The sequence below is a fragment of the Colletotrichum navitas genome, assembly GCF_030913465.1.
Source record: "Colletotrichum navitas strain CBS 125086 chromosome Unknown LY79scaffold_117, whole genome shotgun sequence".
NCBI classification, from domain to species: Eukaryota; Fungi; Ascomycota; class Sordariomycetes; order Glomerellales; family Glomerellaceae; genus Colletotrichum; species Colletotrichum navitas.
In genome coordinates, this window is record NW_026850663.1 from 54930 (window position 1) to 74820 (window position 19891).

General features: G+C 55.0%; 5 protein-coding genes across 5 annotated transcripts; 2 read left to right on the forward strand and 3 right to left on the reverse strand.

Annotated features, from left to right (window-relative positions):
* The first annotated feature begins 4604 nt into the window (after positions 1-4604).
* Positions 4605-6434, forward strand: LY79DRAFT_56198 (SPX domain-containing protein). Its single transcript, XM_060558438.1, has 4 exons — positions 4605-4879; positions 4961-5161; positions 5225-5418; positions 5477-6434. The coding sequence occupies exons 1-4, from the start codon at positions 4828-4830 to the stop codon at positions 6404-6406; spliced, it is 1377 nt and encodes a 458-aa protein (XP_060408155.1). The 5' UTR covers positions 4605-4827; the 3' UTR covers positions 6407-6434.
* Positions 6435-8308: 1874 nt separating this feature from the next.
* LY79DRAFT_674313 (uncharacterized protein) lies at positions 8309-10368 on the reverse strand (the record flags this gene model as incomplete). Its single annotated transcript, XM_060564279.1, has 6 exons — positions 8309-8442; positions 8506-8565; positions 8623-8954; positions 9005-9373; positions 9422-10084; positions 10151-10368. The coding sequence occupies 6 exons, from the start codon at positions 10366-10368 to the stop codon at positions 8309-8311; spliced, it is 1776 nt and encodes a 591-aa protein (XP_060408156.1).
* A 3632-nt stretch (positions 10369-14000) lies between these two features.
* On the forward strand, positions 14001-14837 carry LY79DRAFT_570738 (uncharacterized protein). The gene has a single exon (XM_060559183.1). The coding sequence runs from the start codon at positions 14107-14109 to the stop codon at positions 14563-14565; it is 459 nt and encodes a 152-aa protein (XP_060408157.1). The 5' UTR covers positions 14001-14106; the 3' UTR covers positions 14566-14837.
* Positions 14838-15058: 221 nt separating this feature from the next.
* LY79DRAFT_570739 (uncharacterized protein) lies at positions 15059-15893 on the reverse strand. Its single transcript, XM_060559184.1, has one exon. The coding sequence runs from the start codon at positions 15712-15714 to the stop codon at positions 15187-15189; it is 528 nt and encodes a 175-aa protein (XP_060408158.1). The 5' UTR covers positions 15715-15893; the 3' UTR covers positions 15059-15186.
* Positions 15894-16058: 165 nt separating this feature from the next.
* LY79DRAFT_674315 (uncharacterized protein) lies at positions 16059-19176 on the reverse strand (the record flags this gene model as incomplete). The annotated part of the gene is made up of 5 exons (XM_060564280.1): positions 16059-17850; positions 18354-18770; positions 18860-18901; positions 18997-19050; positions 19127-19176. 5 exons carry the CDS (start codon positions 19174-19176, stop codon positions 16059-16061), a joined length of 2355 nt encoding a protein of 784 aa, XP_060408159.1.
* Positions 19177-19891: the final 715 nt, after the last annotated feature.

Consider the following 19891-nt stretch of genomic DNA (forward strand, 5'->3'; position numbering starts at 1 on the left):
AGGGCACACGAGCAGATTCCTTAAGCAGCGGCCGCTAGCACTCCCACTCTGCTTCGATTGGGGGCGAAATGTCCTCTGCCCTAGTTGATAACTCTTTCAACGGGGCCTCGGTGTTGAATGTGGATTAGAATCGTGCGCCCGCACTTGCGATGCCCGAGGAGCGGGACTGGGGGGGCTTAGTCCACATCTCATACGCACGCACGGAAGGCGTGAACGCCACAGAGGCTACCATGCTATCCGTTGCAGGGTCGTTAGGACTACCTAGATGGGGATGCGGCTCCTAGACGGGTGACTGCATCCGCCTCGCTGTAGAGTTTTATCTGCAGCATGTGCGGGTGCTCTGGAGATGTTGCATGACCACCAGGGGTCAAAGCCTCGGCCCAAGATATCTTTGTAACCGATGACAAAGTGTTGTCCAGATCTTTGAGAACCACAACACTGCAGGTCATCGAGGGGCGCAAGACGGCGTAGTGGAAGGCTTACTTGCACTTGCCGCTTCGGCCCACTCCTGAAGCCTTCAACTGGTCCGGCAGCAGCATCCTGTTTTCGTTGATTGGTGTAGTGGATGGTCCGAGGTAAGGGCTTTGGGAACAGAGGGACGTCGCATGTTGCATCACACACAGTCCGTACTTTTCCCTTGTTTTGCTTGTGCTTTATGCCAAAACTCGTCAACGTACTGAGGCACTCATACTCGAATCACCGCTTGGCGTCTTGTTTGTCTTGAAGACAGCGACAAATTGACCTATCGGCAGCAACCCATCGCAGTGGCTGTAACGTCAAAAACACCATAATCATGGCTGGCGATGCGCATCGACGACACATTCGCATTGTGGAGTAGCTACGGGCGATGGGACGATGAGACCAATAGATCTCCTATGATGAGCACGTGGGCCATACAAGAGACGGTATTTTTTGACCCAACCCACAGCTGAAGGTGGAGGTTTGCAGCCGGCTGGCCGCGGGCTCCAGGACCCTGGGCAGAAGAAAGTAAGGGTGGCAAAGGCGGTCTTGCGACTGCTTGCTGATTCTCCCCATCGTAACGCCTCTCGCGGTGGAAAGAGGGGGGAGTGGGTTGAGGTGAGTGAGCCAGACGATACATACATAGTATGGTTATATCCGTATATCCGTATCATTTTCTGACAATTGACGGGCAGGAACCAGTAAATGTGATTACTGAGATCTCGTTAGTCGATGAGTTGGTCGAGCAAGTGTCGTTCAGAACTTGGTGCATTCTTACTCAGCAGCACTCGATGGTCTCGCTGATTGTGGTTGCTGGCAAACCCTACAGTACATGACTTTCCTCGCACCGTGATTGGGCGACACATGAGTCCGATTTGCCTGAGATACGTACCCGAGGCGGTCCCTCGTCGGGTCGTGATTGTACAAACTAAAAATGGGCCTTCGATTAGGTCACCTTCGTAGTCCGAGGAGATGGGGATGGAGGTTCCACCGACCGTGTTTTATTGGACCCTGCGCTTTTCGACATTGGTCGCAGCCGAGAGGCGTTGAGGGTGTGCAGAGAGAGATATGGGTGGAGAGGTGATTGGTATGCCGAGCAATGTGTGCAGCTGTAGCTTGTAGACCCCTACACCGTAGGCGCATCTCTATGGACGAAGTGCCAGCATGGTTTGGCTTGGTTGGGCTTTGTTCGTCGTCGTGGCACGGGCATCCAGCCGAGACGATGGCCAGTCATGGCCATGGCAAGAAGCTTATCTTGTCGCGACACAGCCGGGGTGGGACGTGGTGGCTGATAAAGGAATTTGCGCATGTGCTCAATAGCCGCTTACGGATGGAAGGAGGGAGGGAGCTCACTGTAAAAGAGGCTGGCACTCTATCTGTGCCGAGCAAGCCTCGATGCTACGCTACATCGAGGACGATAGCAGCGCGGAAGACCAACCATCTAGCCGTATGCCTCGGGCGTGCCGGATGCAAGCGAATGGACAGGTTCGCGATTGCAATGGCGAATGCGCCGAGTAGCGCAAATGTACTTTGAACGAGTGATGCTGATTCACCGTTTATGGATATGACGAGACAGACTGCAAGTTGCGTCGTGCAACGCATACCTCACTCAGGCCAGACAGGGTTGGCAACGCCTTCTTCTGATGAGACGCATGCCCTCAGACGCGGCCCACTCTCCTTCCTCCCCAGAATGTTGCGTTTTGCCGGGCCCAGATGGGGTCGAGGCGAGTATTCATAGGGTGAAGGTTTTGTGCGACAAATCCATCGAGACCCAGAATTGCCATTCAATGGACAAAAGTCTGAGAGCCGCACCCCTGGGTGCTAGGTCGGAAAAAGAACGAGAACATCAGACCACCAAGCAGCACGTTCGTCTGTCCAGTCAGAGTGCCGTATCAACAAGGGTTTGAGGCCTACCTCGTCAAAGTTGAGGCTACGATGATGGAGCAGATGCTAGTGTGCCTTCGCGACGTGGGAAGGTACCGGTAGTGTGAGGTACGGAGTACTAGTAGTAGAAAGGCGGAACGTGGTGTTGATGTTTAGTGTTGTTGCAGCCGGCCGAGAAGTGCCATGCATCATGCATGGGGTTTGGTCGCAGCGAAGGCCGTAGAAGGCAGGATTGGCCGAGACACGGTTGGAGCCGCCTGCAAAATCGAGAGGAAGAGGAAGGAAATGGCTGGGCTGGTTGCCTACGTACCCCATATGGATGGATCTGGGACAACCCTCCCTGACGGCTCCATGTACTCCGTCCTATTCTTGTTATGACTGGGTGACGGGGGCTTGTCTGGAATGCCTGTTCAACTGCACATCTCCCAGCTACCGCAGCGAAACGACAGCGGTCAATAGTAGGGGTCCTCGGAGGAAGGAGCATGCTGCGTCGGCAACTCTCTCCCTCTCATTACCTACTACCTATGCAAAACGCTCACTTAGTCACTCCCACCAGCGCAGAAACATATCGTCGCTTTCGACTCCAGCTGCTCCAACCTAACCCAACATAACACGACCTCGAAGGAGGGGGGGACCCTGAAGGGGGCAAACCCCGGGCTGCGAGACGAGTGGGCACACCATCGAGCGCGCGCCTCGACGTCTAGCGTCGGCGACCATGTTCCCTCAGCTGTTGGTCATTCCGAATCCCCTCCATGCCCACTTGCTGCTTCTCCATGACTGTAATGCCCTGCGGGCGGATGCCTGCGGGCGAAGAATCATCATGTGAGGATACACAGGCACCACCTGGGCCCAAGGGCACCGCTGTTCAAAACCTAACCCGGAGACTTGAATTGGCCACGCACGGTATTGTAGTCATGGCAAGGAGAGTCCCAGTCCCGTCCGTTCAGAGTCGCAATACACGCTATCGCAGGGTGCTGCTATTGCTATACCGGCAGCGTGCCAAGAAATCCAAAGTGTCCCTCATGTGGCTGGCTGGCACGGTGATACGGTGGCACCTACAGGCTACACCACCGGCGTCATAGAGACGAGGGTTTGCTGCACCACTTGATTCTGCTACTGTGAGCCAAGACCGTCCATTCCAAGGCACCCCTCATTGCCCCCACTCCCCCCGTTGCTCCTTCCACCTTTGTCTTTGCAGGCCAGGCCCATCCTTCCTGAACATCAAGGCTGTTGCTGCTGCTGTAGCAGAACATAAGAAGGGTTGTGCTCTGCCTAGGTAGGTAGATTTCCATGGCTTCCAAAGTAACCTTTTGTAACATTATTTGACGACATGCAACCGAGCTCCGTCTGTTTCGTTGCGTTGCGTTGCGTTGTGTTGCGTTACGTAGCTTGCGAAGATGGCCTTAGCAATAGCCAGGAAGTGATGGATGGTAATTGGTTTACTTACCATGTGCAGCGTACGCGTTGCGGAGGGTCAGTCCCGGTATTCGGCACGGATGCACCAAGGTAGGTACCTCGATACAGCTCCTCCAGTCAGGTTCGAGAATGCCAGTGCTTGCAGTCGACCTGATGTGCCGAAAGCGCCTTTCCCGGTGCTGTGTGCCTGTGTTCCTGTCAATACAATACCTACCTCCCCTCCAGGATGCCACACACACACACACACACACACACACACACACACACACACACACACACACACACACCTCCATCTTCCGGTCTCGAAGACATTTGGGAGCCCTTGGTCACCACCCGTACCGTGGTTGTACCCTTGTACAGTAGTACCCTGGGAAACAACGAGACCGCCCGCAGATTGCTGCATCTGACATATCGCACGCAAGCAAGCAAGCAAGCACATCCCTGGTCTTGAACCAGGTCGCGCCCTGATAGATCCATGCCACTCTGCAGCCTCTCCACTGCCTCGCCCCCCCTCCCAATGTCTATACCCGTCCACCTTCCACCACGCCTCCTCCCCTCCCACTTTCCATCTCATCATATCCTGGTCAATGTTCGAGAGAGGCAACGTCTCTGTTCTGGCCATTCTTTTTCCTAATCTACATGTATTTTGACTTTCCGTCTTTTCCTAGACAACTTATCACCGCCCAACTCCCGCAATCTCTCAATTGAGCCCAGTCGTTGTCTGTGCTTCTCTGCCTTTCTACTTAACCCAAGAACCGACTGCTCGACCTCGCACATAGCTCATAGCTCCGGCAGCTCGCAGAACATATTCTCTACCTCTAGGACCTGCACACTCGCGCACCAAAGACGAACTGACCGACCGGGCAACTGTCATTGCGTCATCCCGACCAGCCGGACCGCCCCCCCTGTCGCTTATCTAGGCCACGACCCAAGTCCCTAGCCGTAACGCGACTAAATACGACAGCTGCGCCGTCCCTACACCACTACCCGAGCGCATCGCACCGCACTACACTACCGACTTGTGTTCACGCAATTGGTGACGGTTCCCTCGCGGGAAACATCAAGACTATGAAATACGGCCAACAGCTCGAGCAGGAATCTGTTCCGGAATGGAGTCTCCGTGGGTTGCCCACTCAATGCCCTTCCGGTTTCCCGGTTTGCACGTGAAGACGCCCGGCTAACCGGTAAATCCCGCCACCAGATAACGTCGATTACAACTCGCTCAAACACGAGATCAAGGTTCACACGACCCGTGACCAGGCCACCGCAATCGCCATTCCCGGCCATCAAGACTCCGCCCTCAAGCGATTCGAGGACAACCTCTACAACGAGCTCTGCCAACAGCATGACCGGGTCGACCTTTTCGTGTCCAGCAAGGCTGACGAGATTTCACGACGACTGCGTGAGTGCCCCAACTCGGAGGGAATGGCAGCAGTGGGTTCGATGGGCTAATCGGGACGGATAGAGTACATATCCGACCAGCTCCAGAAGCTGATTGTCAAATGCGCCGAGGATGGCGACCATGTGACGCTCAAGCGCCACCGTAGGTTCGCCAAATACGAGAGGGATCTGCTTCGCTGCGGGGAGGAAACACTTGCGCTCGCACGCTTCATAAACGCTCAAATCACGGCATTTCGGAAGATCACGAAGAAGTACAAGGTATGTTAAGGCCCTAAGCATGTTTTGCTTTGGACCAAGTGCTGAAACTCTTGTTAAGAAATGGACGGGATCTCCCACGCTCGGCGCGCGTTTCCGCGAGAGCGTTCTCGCCAACCCCAAGAGCTTCACCCGACGAGACCTGAACAACCTCCAAACCCGCTACGAGGAACTTCTCAATACTCTGCGCACTTCCATCCCTCAGATGAGCGAGCCCAGCTCGCCTTTCTCGGATGAACTGGTGCCCACGCGTCGGGGTTCCGGCGCGGACGATTTTTTCTCGCCGCTTCCACCTGCCCGTCGGCAGCCTCGTCCTGTCGCGCAGCAATGCCAGCAGCAACAGCAGCACTACTGGAACGAGTACGATGACGGAAGCGAAGCAGGCGGGCAAGAGGACGAGTACGCCATCTACATCATCCCCGACGACGACGTGAGCTTCCCGGGCCTGGACTCGATGCGAGCTATCCTTGCCGCACCCTTCCGCCATGCCAGGAGATGGTTTTCGCAGCGACAGGATCCCGCGGGACAGCGATTGCTGGGAAACGCTCCGTTCCTGGAGAGTTACGGCGGTATTTCGGCTCTTGGTACCGATACCGACGACGAGTATGCCAGCTCTGATGGCATGCCTACGACGGGGTATGCCACGCACTACGCCACTTTACCGAGCGTTAACGAGCAACACGTCAGAAGGTACCGCGAGCAGGTCCTGTTCTGGGGTACTATCGGCTGTTTTGGCGTCTCTTTCCTGCTGCTCCTGGTGGCCGGCATCCTTATCTCAACTGGCCGCCACAAGCTCCGCGCCGAGGTGGACGCCGGTGTCACGGTCGGCGTCGTGGCCAGCCTATTCAGCGCCTGTCTTGCCTTGGGCATGTCGCTCTACCGCCGCGACGACCTGGGCGTCTGGCAACGCGTGGCTGTCTACAGCAGCTTCTTTGCGGCTTGTGCCCTGAACGGAATGCTGTTGATCCTGGTGGTAGGAAACGCGACGTAGCCGCCCCTATTATTGTTTCGTTTGAGTGGGCTGTAATCCCCATGTCGGAATTTTTCCTATGTCTTTTGATTGCATCGGCGGCCGGGACGGCCGGCACCCGAAGATTGGGGAGCGTCTTTTCCCGTCTTGACATTTTGTAGGACTATGGAGCGGGGTGAGGAATTTTGACAGGTTTCAAGAAAAAGTCCTGGGGCGTTTGTTGGTTGTTTCACTTTATCAATCTTGGGAGGATTTTCTTCTTCTTTTTTTCCCCTTTCCTTACAACAACCAGATCCTGGCGGCATCACTGCTTGCTTGTCTTCCCAGATACCATACCATACCATTACCCTATATTAGAGCCGGGGTAGGCCTTTACTTTAGTCTGAGTCACCAAATTGTGTATGGAAAATAGATGACCATTCCACAACACCACTGTTGTTCCCTTCTTCTTTTTTGTCTCTGGTAACTCCCCTCGAACCCGCGTACGGGCACGGTTCCGGACGGGCTTGCACATGATTCAGGACATGATGACGCCAGGAGGACGCACCACCACCAAGCCCCCTTTCACAATGGATATTGTGGATAAATGCATAAGTGAACAAATGGAAAGACCTTCTTGGACGTCATTTTTGACCTTTGATGTCTTTTTTTCCTTCCCGATTCGGCCGCGAGCAGATGACGCCCGTGGACGTGCTGCTCCCCTTGGCAGATGCGAACCCGGCGCTGGTTTGAAACCAGCCCGGAGAGCAAGAATAAGAAGGATGAGAAGACAAGAAGAGTTGGGAGGAAAGGGGCGAGGGGGGGGAAGAGAGAGATCATGCCATGTTGCGCTCGGCTAAGGCTGTTGGAACGTCAGCGACGAAGGGCCACCCCAATTACCTCCCCCTTTGCAGCAATTATTTTCCCCTGTTTTGTCCCCCAACCCACACACACACACACACTCTCTCTCTCTCTCTCTGCAATCTAGAACGCCCTCGTCTCAGCAATGGTCGAACTCGGCGGCAGCTCGAGCCGAACATTTTAATTCCGCATTGGCACAATGCGCAAAGAAACGCGGGTTTACTTCATAGCTTCGGGGTGCAGCGTTTCGTCAGATACTGCTCTGGACCGTTTGACGCAAAAAATGAGAGCAAAAAGAGGGGGAGGGGCGCCTGGTCCATTCTCTGGTCAAAGCGGCCAAGACGACGCTTGGAGGAAATATGAGTCAAGATGTTTGAAGAAGGGCTTCAAACTCCAACAACAATGGCGCCTTGCGTGTGAAGCGTTGCGTAGCTCAGCCCCCATGTAGGCTAGACGCCAAAGCCCGATCACGAGCGACTACGAAACCACACCAGCAAGAAATGTTTCCGCCCACGGCCTTGACAGCACGCATGCCTTCGTATATACCAGTCGACAAACGTATGAGGCTGGAGTGTTCGGGAATGTCTGCCCTTGTTGCATGGATTTGAGGCAGACGCCACTACCCCGCGGCATTCCCCACCGCATGTATTGCGTCTACAAACTAGCGAAGCTCGCGAGCTATTCTTCGCCGCACAGGGCTGAATATTCTCCGCCTTGCTCTTGCTTTGAAATGCAGTTTTTACCGGCGTGGCAAGAAAGGCAGTTTGGGTCTTGAGGCTCGCAAAGCTCGCGGTAGCCGGAGTGGCAAACCAAAGGGTTCGTCGCAAGCCTTGTCCACCAGACCCATACTGATCGCATTGGGTATGACGACATGCTCTCATGCGATGGTGCCCCGTGGTCAGCATAGGTTGCGTTGTGACAGTAGCTTACACGCTGGAGTTCCTTTCGAACTTTGCGGCCCAAAGCTCTCTGGTCATTCTCCATGATCCCTCGCGTCTTTGATCAGAATTCGTCATTTTTGTGTACAACAGCTTCCAGACCGAATTGGGATATGTCCACGGGCAAAGCGCCAATGCGGGAGAATCAAGTCCCGGTGTAGGTCGGGCTCAACGCTCGATCGTATCTTGAGATCTTGAAAGGCTTTTTGTCGCCCTGCGAGATCACGTTGTCATTCAGGAACTTGCAAGTGTCCGCATGTCCTACTTCCAATGGTACACCTATGGTCGTTAGCTCCTGGAATTGAGTTGGGAACTCGAGCTCGATGTGGGCTTACTTTTTACACAACGTTGCCCCGCTGCTCTTAGCCGCCTGGACTCTATCGAACTCTTCCAAAAGCCAGCCTAGCATAAAAAAAATCAGCGGTTTGCAATTGAAAAGGGCGCAGCATGGATCCGTACGGGAACAGGCCCAGCGCTTTGTTGTGCTCTCGACGCTCTGCCTGATCTCTGCCATCATAGACTCTGCATCTTCCAGCAGAGCCTCGTAATGGAAAAGAAGCTGCATTGCGTGATATTGCGCATACGGCCAAACCAGGGCGCAGTTTTCCAGAACCTTTTCACGGTTGGAGTAGGCATTGAAGATACCATTTGAGCCATCCATCACGAGACTGATGGTAAACTTGATGCCGGCGACGGCCTTCTTCATCTCCACGTCCGTTTCTGGGTCTCGGGCAGGGGTGTCGGGTCTATTGGTGTAATAGAGAAAGGAATAGAAGAGAAGACAGAAAAGGCTGTACGATGTTAGCACCTGGCCGGCGGGCGTGGGCCAGGACTGACAAACCTTGCACACAAGGCGTAGGCATTGAGATTCTCGCTCCAGGTCTCGGATCGGGTAATCAAAGCCTCGACTAGGTGTCTCGCGGCTAACTCCAGCTGGGCAAAAGAGTAAACGCTGGGAGGTTCGTCGGTCTCCGCATTGGCCGCCTCCCAATTTGTGGCATAGCCGATAAGGATAGCCGCCTGGCAAGATCTCTGAAAAGTGCCGACGCGCACTGAGGCCGGTATTGTGACGGGGTACCGCTTGGTAATCTTGATCGACTTGTTCCTGTCGTTATCCCAGACGTAATGTTCTGTGGGGAGGAGGTCGTCTTCGGAGGGCATTTCCATCTGAAGCGGGGCCCATAGCGTTGAGGCTTGCAGGTGGGCGATCCTATACAATAAGTAAAAACCTAGGTACCATGGCCCAGGGGGCTCTTACTTGTCCATGATAACGAGCACCCACCAAAGCGCGCGATTCTGCTCCTCTTCCGGGTCGGCAGGCGTATCCTCTTCCTCCTTGACATATTTGCCGGGTCTCAGATTCAGCACCTTGCCAATCGAGGCGGTCTCGCCGAACGTCTGATAGCAGCGAGTGATGTCTCCGTGTCCTAGCTCGAACAGGGCTAGGAGAACACCGCACTGAACATGCTCAATATTGGCCTTGGAAAAGGCTTTCTTCATGGCCCACATGCGTTTTGCAGACTGATAGAGCGGATGGCTGAGCATGGCTGTAGACGAAAACTCGTCAACATTCCAAATGGTCAGTATGTGAATACACAGGATGAGCAGGGCCAGGCCAGGATCGTTGGGGTTGGTCTCGAGCTGAGCGGCGGCGCAGCGTCTCTGCCAGACTTCGGGATGGATGACGACGAGCCAGGCGTTGACAGTGCTGAAGTAGGTATTGACGGAAGCCTTCCAGTCGACGCCATGACTGATGAGGAGCTGCATGATCTGATCAGCGGTGAAGTCGACCTGGTTGAGCCATTCAAAGGCTGGGCGTGTGTCGTTGGGATGCTTGTAAGCATTGCTCGGGGAGCCTTGCTCGACGATGGTGAGCGAGGGAGGATTAACCACAAAGTCATAGCAGCAGCTGGTGGCGAGCCTGAGTTCATGTTAGACATGATGAGACCTCTGGCGGACGGGTAGAAAGAGGATTTGGCAGGCTTACCTGGTGCATCTCGAGCAAGCAGGCAGGCCTTTGTCGCACTTCTTCTTGGTCCTGGTGCATTTTTCGCAGGCGCGGTGGGCTCGGAGCGGGGTATCGGCGGGAGATGGATAACTGGAAGACGACGACGACAAGTGACCGGTATAACGTGAGCCCGAGTTGATGTTGTCCGAATCCTCGGACGACGGCGTCTCGGCGAGCCACTGAACCTGTCTCGCCATGTCGCGAGATGGTCTTATTGAGCGGGAAGCTCAGCGAACAAATATGGGAAACACAAACGCAGAAATGGACGCCGGCTTGGGCGAGAATAATTAGCCGCGAGGGAAATCCAGTGGAGTTCGCGATGAGGGCGGGGGCAAACCGCAACGTGACAAAAAGAGATATAAAAAAATGGAAAAAGAAAAAGAAACCCAAAAAAGGGACTGAAAAACCACTGGGGGAAGCGTGAAAAAAATAAAAATAAAAAGAAGAAAAAAGAGACAACTAGAAGGTGTTCCCGACAGAACGGTCTGCCAATGGTGTCAACAGGCAACAGATCGGTCGCCTGAAATGGCCCGGCTCGCTCGCTTTGCAAAAGTGAAAAGCAGAAGCGGTTACAACAAGGCCCGTCAAATGGCAACCAAGTCTGTCGAGACAGGTCTCGGTCCTTTTGACGACGGGGGGAGGGGAGAGAGAGAGAGCTGGTCGGGCTGAGGAGTAATAAGGTGAGGTAGGAGCTATAGTACCCGACGGGAATACACTAGTGCTGAAGCTTGCCCACGTCGCGATGCAGATACTCCTTACTAGTGCCGCGTGCTCCACAGGCCCAGACCTCTTTTTTTTTTTTTTTTGTGGCCAAGAAGGGCATCGAGGGGCTTTACACCTGGTCGACACCAGTGATAACGAGCGGTGCTGGGGGGACTTGAGGGGACTCGAGAGGGCGGATCTCTCTGGTCTCCAAGCGGATCCTTCCTCGATCCAGTCTTAATCCCGGTCCCGATGTAACTGAGCGCCACTGAAGAGGTAAACACAACGAAGGCGAAGACGCCGAAGACGCAGCCCCCTGTAAACCCCGTTGTGCCGTGTTACATGAGAACAGATGTGTGCTCGTTTGCCATTTGCCTGAGAAACGCATGTCGGGCTGAGGAGTAGGGAGGGGGGGCAGGGCAATTGGGGTCTAACATGTGCTGGCTGCTCATTTTCCCCCATCATCTGATGCCAAGCTACCTACATACCCAGTAGGGTGTTGGGTGCCCTGTTGCGTTGCTCGTTGCTTGTTGTCGGTTCGCCTCAGGGATACTTGCCGATAGGATGACTCGAGGACCATCAGGGGCCTTGTCAGGCTAGCCCGTGATTGATCCATCCAGAATTTGATTTACCTAATACGGTATCAGGCAAACCCGTTGAGGGAAGAGAGTTGATGGCTGGGGTGATCCGAAAAGTCGGGCTCGACCGATCAGGAGCATGTTCAGGATGGACGAGGAAAGAATGGAGGCAAAAGGTGAATAAAAAAATGAAGAAGAAAAAAAAACCGACCAAAAAAAACTACTAAAAAACTAAACCCTTGAGTACTGGCAAGATTCAAGGAGTACACAAGTACAAAAAGTATGTACCCTACCTACCTAGATATCTATCTACCTAAGGTACGTACGATGTACTACCTACCTAGGTACTATGCAGGGAACGCAAGGTGCTAAGGTAGGTAGGTAGGCACTTGTTGTGTATGCTTGCTTCATCGGCATCTATCGTGCTTTCTCTCCACACTCTAGCCTGCCCATCCGTCTCCCCGGCCGCCTCCCCCCCCTCTCCTGCCTGCCGCCGCAGCGTAGCTGCCCCGCTTGCCTGCCACACTGCACCGTCTCTCTCCATGGTTCATCTGCACATAAAAGTGGTACGTAACGCTTGGGCCCTTCGGCTGATCCGCAGTTTTGTCTGGTCAGAGACAAGCTTCCTTCCGCATCTGGACTTGGGGGCTTCAACTACGCAGAAGTGGAACGAAGCCCGAACAATCACCGCTCGCAGCCAGATCTCGTTTTGCCATGTATGCGACATGTCTCGGGTGTCCCAGATACTGCCTGCCTGCCTGCCTGCCTGCCTGCCCGCCTGCCTGCCATCCATGCCGTCTGGCACGTTTCCATGGTTGAGGAACCCAATCGAGTTTCCTTATTTGCGCCGCCTTCGCTCCCGGGACTTGCGGAACAATGAAGACTCGCATCTGTCTGTCAGCAGCCCATGTCGCTGTGCGCACCCCCTCATGTAAGGCTGACATGGCGGGTAAGAAACGCTCAGCATGCCCTCAACTAGCGCCATCGAACAACGTCCGGCTAACGTTACACAATCTTCCAGTGGCTAATCGTACACAGAATTGGGGGGATCACCTTGCCGTTGTTGCCGCCTCTGTGCGACCGACGTTGTTGCTCGCATTGAAGATTTGTCAGGCGGTCCAACTCGAGGCCGGCCGCAAGTGAGCCAGTCGACTGATGCAAAGCACAAAGGAGCCGCGATTAACCATTTCCTCTTCAATCGCCTCGTCTCTCTGGGCATTGGCCCCGCAGGCTGGTCCACAAAGTTTTGCAAGGTCGGGGAGAGGGAGGAAGGCTCGCCGTGCGGACCGCCGCGTCCACGTGGATAGAATGGTACTACGGTCGCCAGGGATCTCTTGGTTTCTGCTCAGCCTTTCTCTCTCTCTCTCTCTCTCTCTCTCGCTCGCTCTTGTCGCTGACGTGCGGCTTTGGGGGCCGAAAAGTGCCTCGGTCAGATTGCTAGCTCTACCGGCACCGGGCCCGGCACCACCGAGACACGCAAGCCGGGTGCCGTTATCTGCCTCGGCTCTTTTTCATCGGGTCCCTTCTCCGGGCTAAAGTAGCCCATGCACACCCGGACCGTTTGCAGCAATTGAGTGTCAATTGCACGGTCCTCCGAGCTCGGGTACGGCTATTTGGCCTGCATGTAACTGCTTCTGGCAAGAGCCCGCCCCTATACAGAGAAAAAGAAAAAAGGGTCAAAGCTTTTGCCCCATAAGTTATAACAGCACACTAACAGATCCCTCTATCTAGACGCCAAGGTCTCTTAATCTCTCTAGCAACTAACGTAACTTTAGAAGAAAAAGCCCTACTAATACACCAAAAAAAACATAGTAAGATGTATAGGATCAGAGATTAGGTTTAAGGCTAAGGTCAGGGTTGGAGTTAGAGGAATGCATTTTCCGAGAGGTAGTTGAGGAAGGGAAGAGGGAGTTATTAGTGTAGGGGCCAAATAGCCGTACTCTACAACGCCCAGATCCCGATCCAGGACCGCCTGCAGGACCGCCTGAGGAGCAAAAATCCCCACGTTTGGTGCTCGCCGATTGAGTCACCCGCTCGGATTGATAAGCCAAGTATACCACTCCGCCCCAATGAGAACCTGAACAGCAGCCAATAACCGCCAGCTTCCTTCCAATCAGTCGACTCCCGAATGGTACCATATTGCGCTGCGCTGGCGAAACCGAAGAAAGCCCATTGACCAACTGCTTCACTGTCCAGTAGAGTTTGCACCTTGGGCTAACGAGCCAAGTGTACTGTAGGTATTTAATTTGACCTCTTTCCCGACCTCATCCGTCTATCGTCCTTTTTTTTGTTTTTTTTCCCCCGCAAGGGCCCCCGCCTTTTGCCATTTACAATCGTTACCAACAGTCGCCCAGGATGGCCAAGCCAGCAGCAGCAGCAGCAGCAGCAGCAGGGTTTCACATTCGCCCGGGCACCTCGGCTGACTTGCCGGCCGTAAGCGACGTCTACATGGCCTCCTTCGGCAACGACTGGGCGGTCCAGAAGGTGTGCCCGCGCCGCCGCGAGTTCCCGGACGACTGGCGCGCCTGGTCCCACCGCTTCTTCTACGCCCGCTACTGGGGCCCGGAGCAGCAGATCTTTTACGTGCTGACCGTCCCGGACCCGTCGTCCGCCGCCGCCGCCGCCGCCGCCTCCGGCGAGCGGGTCGTCGCTTTCATGTGGTGGCGCCGGCCCTACCCCACACCCGAGCAGAAGTCGGCGGCCGAGGGCCCGCTCACCGTCCGCGGCTGGCTCAAGCCGGTCCTCCTCGGCCTCAACTCCCTTTCGGGGTACCTGTGGCCGCCGAGGTGCGCCGATCCGGCGATGGCGGACATTTTCGAGGACACGCACATCGCTTCGGACCCCATCAAGAACGACCCAGAGCACCCGAGGCGCAAGAACGCGTGGTACCTCTCGACGCTAGCGGTCCACCCGGAGTTCCAGGGCAAGGGATACGGGTCGCTGCTTGTGAGGGAGGGCCTGCAGCGGGTCGACAAGGAGGGCGTGCCGGCGTGGGTCATTGGCCTCGGGGGCGTCGAGCCGTTCTACGAGAGGCTCGGTTTCGTCGTCAAGGGGCGGGCGAACGTCGGCAGGCTGGCGGACTGGGACGGCGGCGCCATCATGTACAGGGAGTAAGTAGGACGGAGACCCTGCGGACCGGGCCCGACGAAACGAAAGATGCCACGGCTGTGACGCCTTTATGAGGAACAGTGAGACGGGGACACAGGAGTAGAAGGCATATCTAGATAAGGTACGCCTACGGAAAAAGCATTGCGCAGACGGGGCATAGATGATGGGCTTGCATACCCACACATGTATCTGGAGTTGGATTGTGCCATTCAGGAAGAACCTGTAGTGTAAAAGCCAAGCAGGCAAAAAAGTGGGGGGGGGGGGGGGGCCATCCATCCACGGGCGGGCTTTTCGCCCGCCCAAGAAGGCCACCTTTCGGGTCCGAATTCGGGCCCGAATCCAGGTTCAGGTCTAGGGTCGTCCCCGTCCTTGGCACGTTCCATTGAATCACATTGCTTCACGTCAGAAAAGAGGAACTGTTGCGTTTTCCCCTGGCCCGATGCTTTTTTTTTTTTTTTAACTCAACTGCGTATTTATTAGGCTGAGCTATCTAAGCATTCGAAGCCTTTTGTTTGCCGAGAGAACAGGTGAAAGAAGCGCAAAGAAATCGTTGTCAACAAGTAAGGAAAGTTTGGGCGTTCCACAACCCCTCGCCAACCCCCTCTCTCTCTCTCTCTTTATCACCCATCACCCCCATCCGTTATCCTGCCATACTTGCTTGTCCCTCTCCGCTGTTGCTTCCAACCCAAGTTGCAAGCCGGATAGAGGCGAAGACGGACTTGCAGAAAGACGAAGAAGAATTGGGGTCTCGAGAGAGGGGAAAGCGCAAAAAAAAAAAGAATTTGTCGAAAGCCAAAACCGAAATCCAACGCCACTTTTCAGAACCGCCACCCACCCCAGCCTGCCTACTCCTGGATCCTGTGGAAAAGTCCCAGACCGCTGCCGTCCGTTATATATCAGTACAGATGCCATTCCACTCCTCACGCTCAAAACCACCTCCACCACCACTGGCCGACCAATACCTTTCCGATCCGTGTATGCTTTGTTTCCCGTGCATTCAAGCTCTCCGACAAGATCCTGAAAGAAAAAGCGAAGGTTGCCCTCGACTTTTCCCCTTTTTTCTAAGACTTGTAAAGAGAAATTCCCCAGGTTCATTTGCGTTTTGTTGTGTACCGTTGATCCATGCGATGTCCAGTCATCCATCATTGTGATCATTGAGGCCGGCCTATGCCTAGCCACCCCCTCCTAAATGGCTAAGAGACGCCATTCTGAGATAAGAGATAAAGAAGGTCCATTCGTGTCCATCGTAGTACAAGTTGGTTTGATTCCCCGCTGTTCCTCATGCTGTTGATTGGACGTGCAAGGAGAGTAAGAGAAAAAAAAAAAAAAAAAAAGAGAGTATAAAGATCAAAGAGAGAGGTAGGAAACACAAATGACCGCTTGCCGTCCCCCAGATGTTGACTCCGTTTTTTTAATGCCGTGTCGACGTAACGTGATATGATCACATGTGTAAGGAAAGCCTCTTTCGAAATAGTGCAGTTCTCAGGTCTTGTCCACAATCAGTGACGAGCGCCATCAGGCATGGGCTGCATCGACTGCATAGACTGCATAGGCTGCATTGATTGAATGGGCGGAGTAGCGTAGGAGGAATGACGCGAGTGGTCCGAGGGGGTCCGGTCGTAGCCCTGTTGTTGCTGGTCGTGGCGCGTGGTCATGTTAGGGCCCATTGTGAAGCCGTGCGCCGAGGGAGCACGATGCATGGCACCGGGAGCGTTGGGGGTGCTCTGGTGACGGGTGTGTCTATTGGCGCTACCGGTTCCCATACGAGAGGCCGGGTTGGGCTGGAACGGAGAAGCACCGTAAGCGTACTGCCGCTGAGGATCCTCATAGTAGTTCGGCTGCGTGGCCTGGGCAAACGGGTTGTCGGGAGGGCGAGGGTAGGTGTTGTTGTACTGCTCTTGCGGCTGATCGACGGGGCTGGGACCATATCCGTAGGGGCCGAAACCCGAGGAGGAATTGGGCCTGTAGGTGGGCGCCTGGCCCTGGTGGAATCCGCTCATCTCACTTTGAGACCGCTGATGAAAGGCGCGGCGCGGGTCAGGGTAGGCGGTAGGCATGGTGGTTGAAGTCTCGAGATGGGAGGCCATGGACTTGCTACCGCGGCGCTGGGGAGTGGGCGCAGGGAGAGGGCCGCCCGGAGGCCCGCCAGCACCGAAGACGAAAGGACCGGAGTTCATTTGGGGTTGGCGATAATAGTCTTCTTCGGGCTGGTTCTCACGGATGTTGCCAAACGCAGGGCGATGCGGGATGTTCATTCGGCGCATGCCAGAGGGGACTCTGGTCATGCCGGGGATGGCATTGCGGTCTCCATAAAAGCCGGCTTCCATGTCAGTGATGCGCTGGCGCTTCTCAATAGAGGTGGCATCGAAACCTTCATGACCCCAATACGCGTTGGGCTGGCTGACGCGCCTGGTCATTGGAAGTGCCTCGGGTCTCAAGGCAACACCCATTGATTGCGAGCGCTTGTGGGCCGTGCCGCCGCTCGTCTTGCGCTTGAGGTAGGTCTTGGGCTTCTCGTCAGGACCGTCGCTGCTGATGGTGGGAAGAATCTCAATGTCGGGGATCTGGCTGAGGCCACCGTTGTCGATCTCGGTCTTGAGCTGCGCAACAATCTCCTGAATAGCGACGGTCGTATAACCGGCACCGCACTTGCTGAGGAGCCATTCGGGGACAGCGGTGCCGTTGAGCATGGCACCGTCGAGCTGCTCCTCCTCGGACTCGTCCTGGTAGGAGCGCTTTTTTGACTCCTTCTTGTCCTCCAATCGCTTCTGCTCACGCTTGCGGATGGCGAGCGACCAGCTGTTCACCACGCCTGCCTTTCCGGCGCGCTCATTCTCGTCGCTCCACTGCTGGACTCTGGCAATCTGCTTCTGCACAAGGTCGACCTGAAGCTTAGAGTACTCGTGGGCGTTGCGGTAGCGACTGCGCTGGTAGTGCTTGCGGCAAAAGTGAACCCAGACGTGGGCAGGGATCATGCGGGTGCAGAGCTTGTTGCGGCCAAAGATGTGGGAGATGGCCTTGCGCGGCTGGGATCCGGTGTCGCAGTTCTCGATGTACATGCACTTGATCTCGTCGCTGCCAGCGGCAGGCGGGGGAGACTGGGGAGGCGACATACCGAACTGTTGTGAGGTGAATGGTGCTGTCTCTGATACGGAAGGAAAAGGCTGGAAGTTGGGTCCGGCGACGGCGGCGAAATCAGGGGCCGAAACGGTTCTCTTGTGGCTTCTTGCGTGGGAATTGTCTTGAGGAAGAGAGAGATAATTAAAGTTGTCTTGGTGCTTCGAGTGAGGACTATTATTCGATTTTCTTTTGTCAGTAGAGTTCCAGCTCGGAGCTAACAGATATTGGCTGATAGGTTTGTTCGGATCAGGGAAGGTAGAAGACGGATTAGGCTCCGCAAGAGGTGATATAAATAGGGAGGATAGAAAGACGTCCATGTAGCTATGGCAGTGAATCAAGAGGCCTTCTCGAGATCCGGCGGAATCGCTCAAGGCAGCGAAATGTATGGAAAGAGCAGGACAGCCCACCTGCCGGCACACACGTGACCTGCTGCGCGAGCGACGTCAAGTGAAGTGGGCAACTGGAAGAGGAGATAAAGGGCAAGATGAGGAAAGTGCTGGTGAAGGGAGCCAAGTGAGGAAGGCACACTTGGCAGGACAAGATTTGCCCGATGAGCTCCCACAAGTTTCACTGGCAGAAATTCAAACGCGTGCTTTTCTGGCAATGATGATTGAAAAGGCAGGATGATGGGTATGCACAAAATTGCAATAGCGCTCGCTTCATCGCGTACGTACCTCAAGCCGTCTGCTGGACTGGACCTGTTACTGCCCCCCATGCCCCGTGTAATGAGTATCGCATCCGAGGGGCTGCCTGGTCTCCCTGGTCCCTTCATTGCGGGGTCCAGAACCGGGTCATGCTGAGCCATCGTCCTCGGCGACGGCGGCTGGATATCAACCATGCCCGGGCCAGACATGTTCTGCTGATGCTCTGCCATCTTGGCGTCGAACGCCGGAACCTCGTTCAGTAGGGAGGTGAACGGCTGGATACCGCTGACTGTTGACAATGAAGATATCCTGGAGTGACCCCCAGACTGGTTGGAAGACGTGTAAGAGGATAGGCTGCTATGGCTGTCCGAGAACTTGTGCTTAGGGGACTTTGGAAATCCTCCTGGAATGTGTTGTTGGCCGTCGTCTTCGCGCGGTAGGTTTGGTCTATCCGGTCGGTGTCAGCGCCCGTATGCAGTCAGATAGATGCGGCTGTGCCAGAACAGCACCCGGCCGGGGTTCGCGCTCTTGCTTACCTGGCCGTTAATTGAGCATCCGTGTCGCCGGAGATGCTAGGCCTGAAGAAAGACGTCAGTTCAACAGCACCATATCATACGCTACGGGTCGAAATCGTTGGAAGCGAAAGAAGACAGTCCTCCCGTAGCTGGCTCACCTTCGGCTAGTCGCAACGTAGAGTTGCGAATCTGGCTCGCCCAGGCTCGCCAGGCTTCACGGGGGGTTAGTTGATAGGGGCCAAGGAGGTGTTGTTTTATGCGGATAACCAAGAGCACTGCGCTACGTACCGGCCTGGATGTGTGCTTGTCATCGGGGTAATGTTGGCGGAATGCGCCATCTCGTGTGCCAAAGAACTGAGAGAGCTGGCCCTCGAATGGCAGCTCGACGAGGGAACGTCGTAAGAACTCGCGGAGGCCGACTGGTCCACGTCGGATTCGCAGTAGTAGGTGGGCTTCGAATGGGTGAGGGAGAGTTTTGTGTCAAGAGCTAATGGAAGAGAATAGCCGCCCGCATCCCATGGCGTGCGGTTCCGCGGTGCTCGAACGTCGCTTGTCCTCCTGGAAAAAGGTGTCTTCTCCAAGGACAATGGTGTATTTTGGTGTGCGTCAAAGACGATTGCAGAGGTAGTTTCGAGTGAGTTGTCCCGAATAATTGGCTTTTTTCCCGCCGCTGCGTTCAGTAGTGATGTCACGTCCATCGCTCAAGCGCGGACAACGTGAGAGAAGTCTTGTCGCCGAGACGAATCCAGTTTGGCGGTCGTTTGTGGCGATGGTATCGTATGATGTTCGCACCGTCCTTCTTCTCCTTCAGTAGTATTGCTCGTAGGTTGCAATGCCCTGATTGCCGTCGTTGATGAATGGTAGATCTCGACTTCCGTCCAGTGGTCGTCGTCAAGAGACGTTGCTTGTACTGTTAACGGTCGATGGTATTGTTGTTATTGTCGTCGTTGTTGTTCAAGAAGAAGAAGAAGAAGAGGAGGAGGAAGAGGAAGAAGAGTATGGGGTCCGATCTAGGATCCAGTCCGATATATCGGATACTCGTCTGTTAAACCC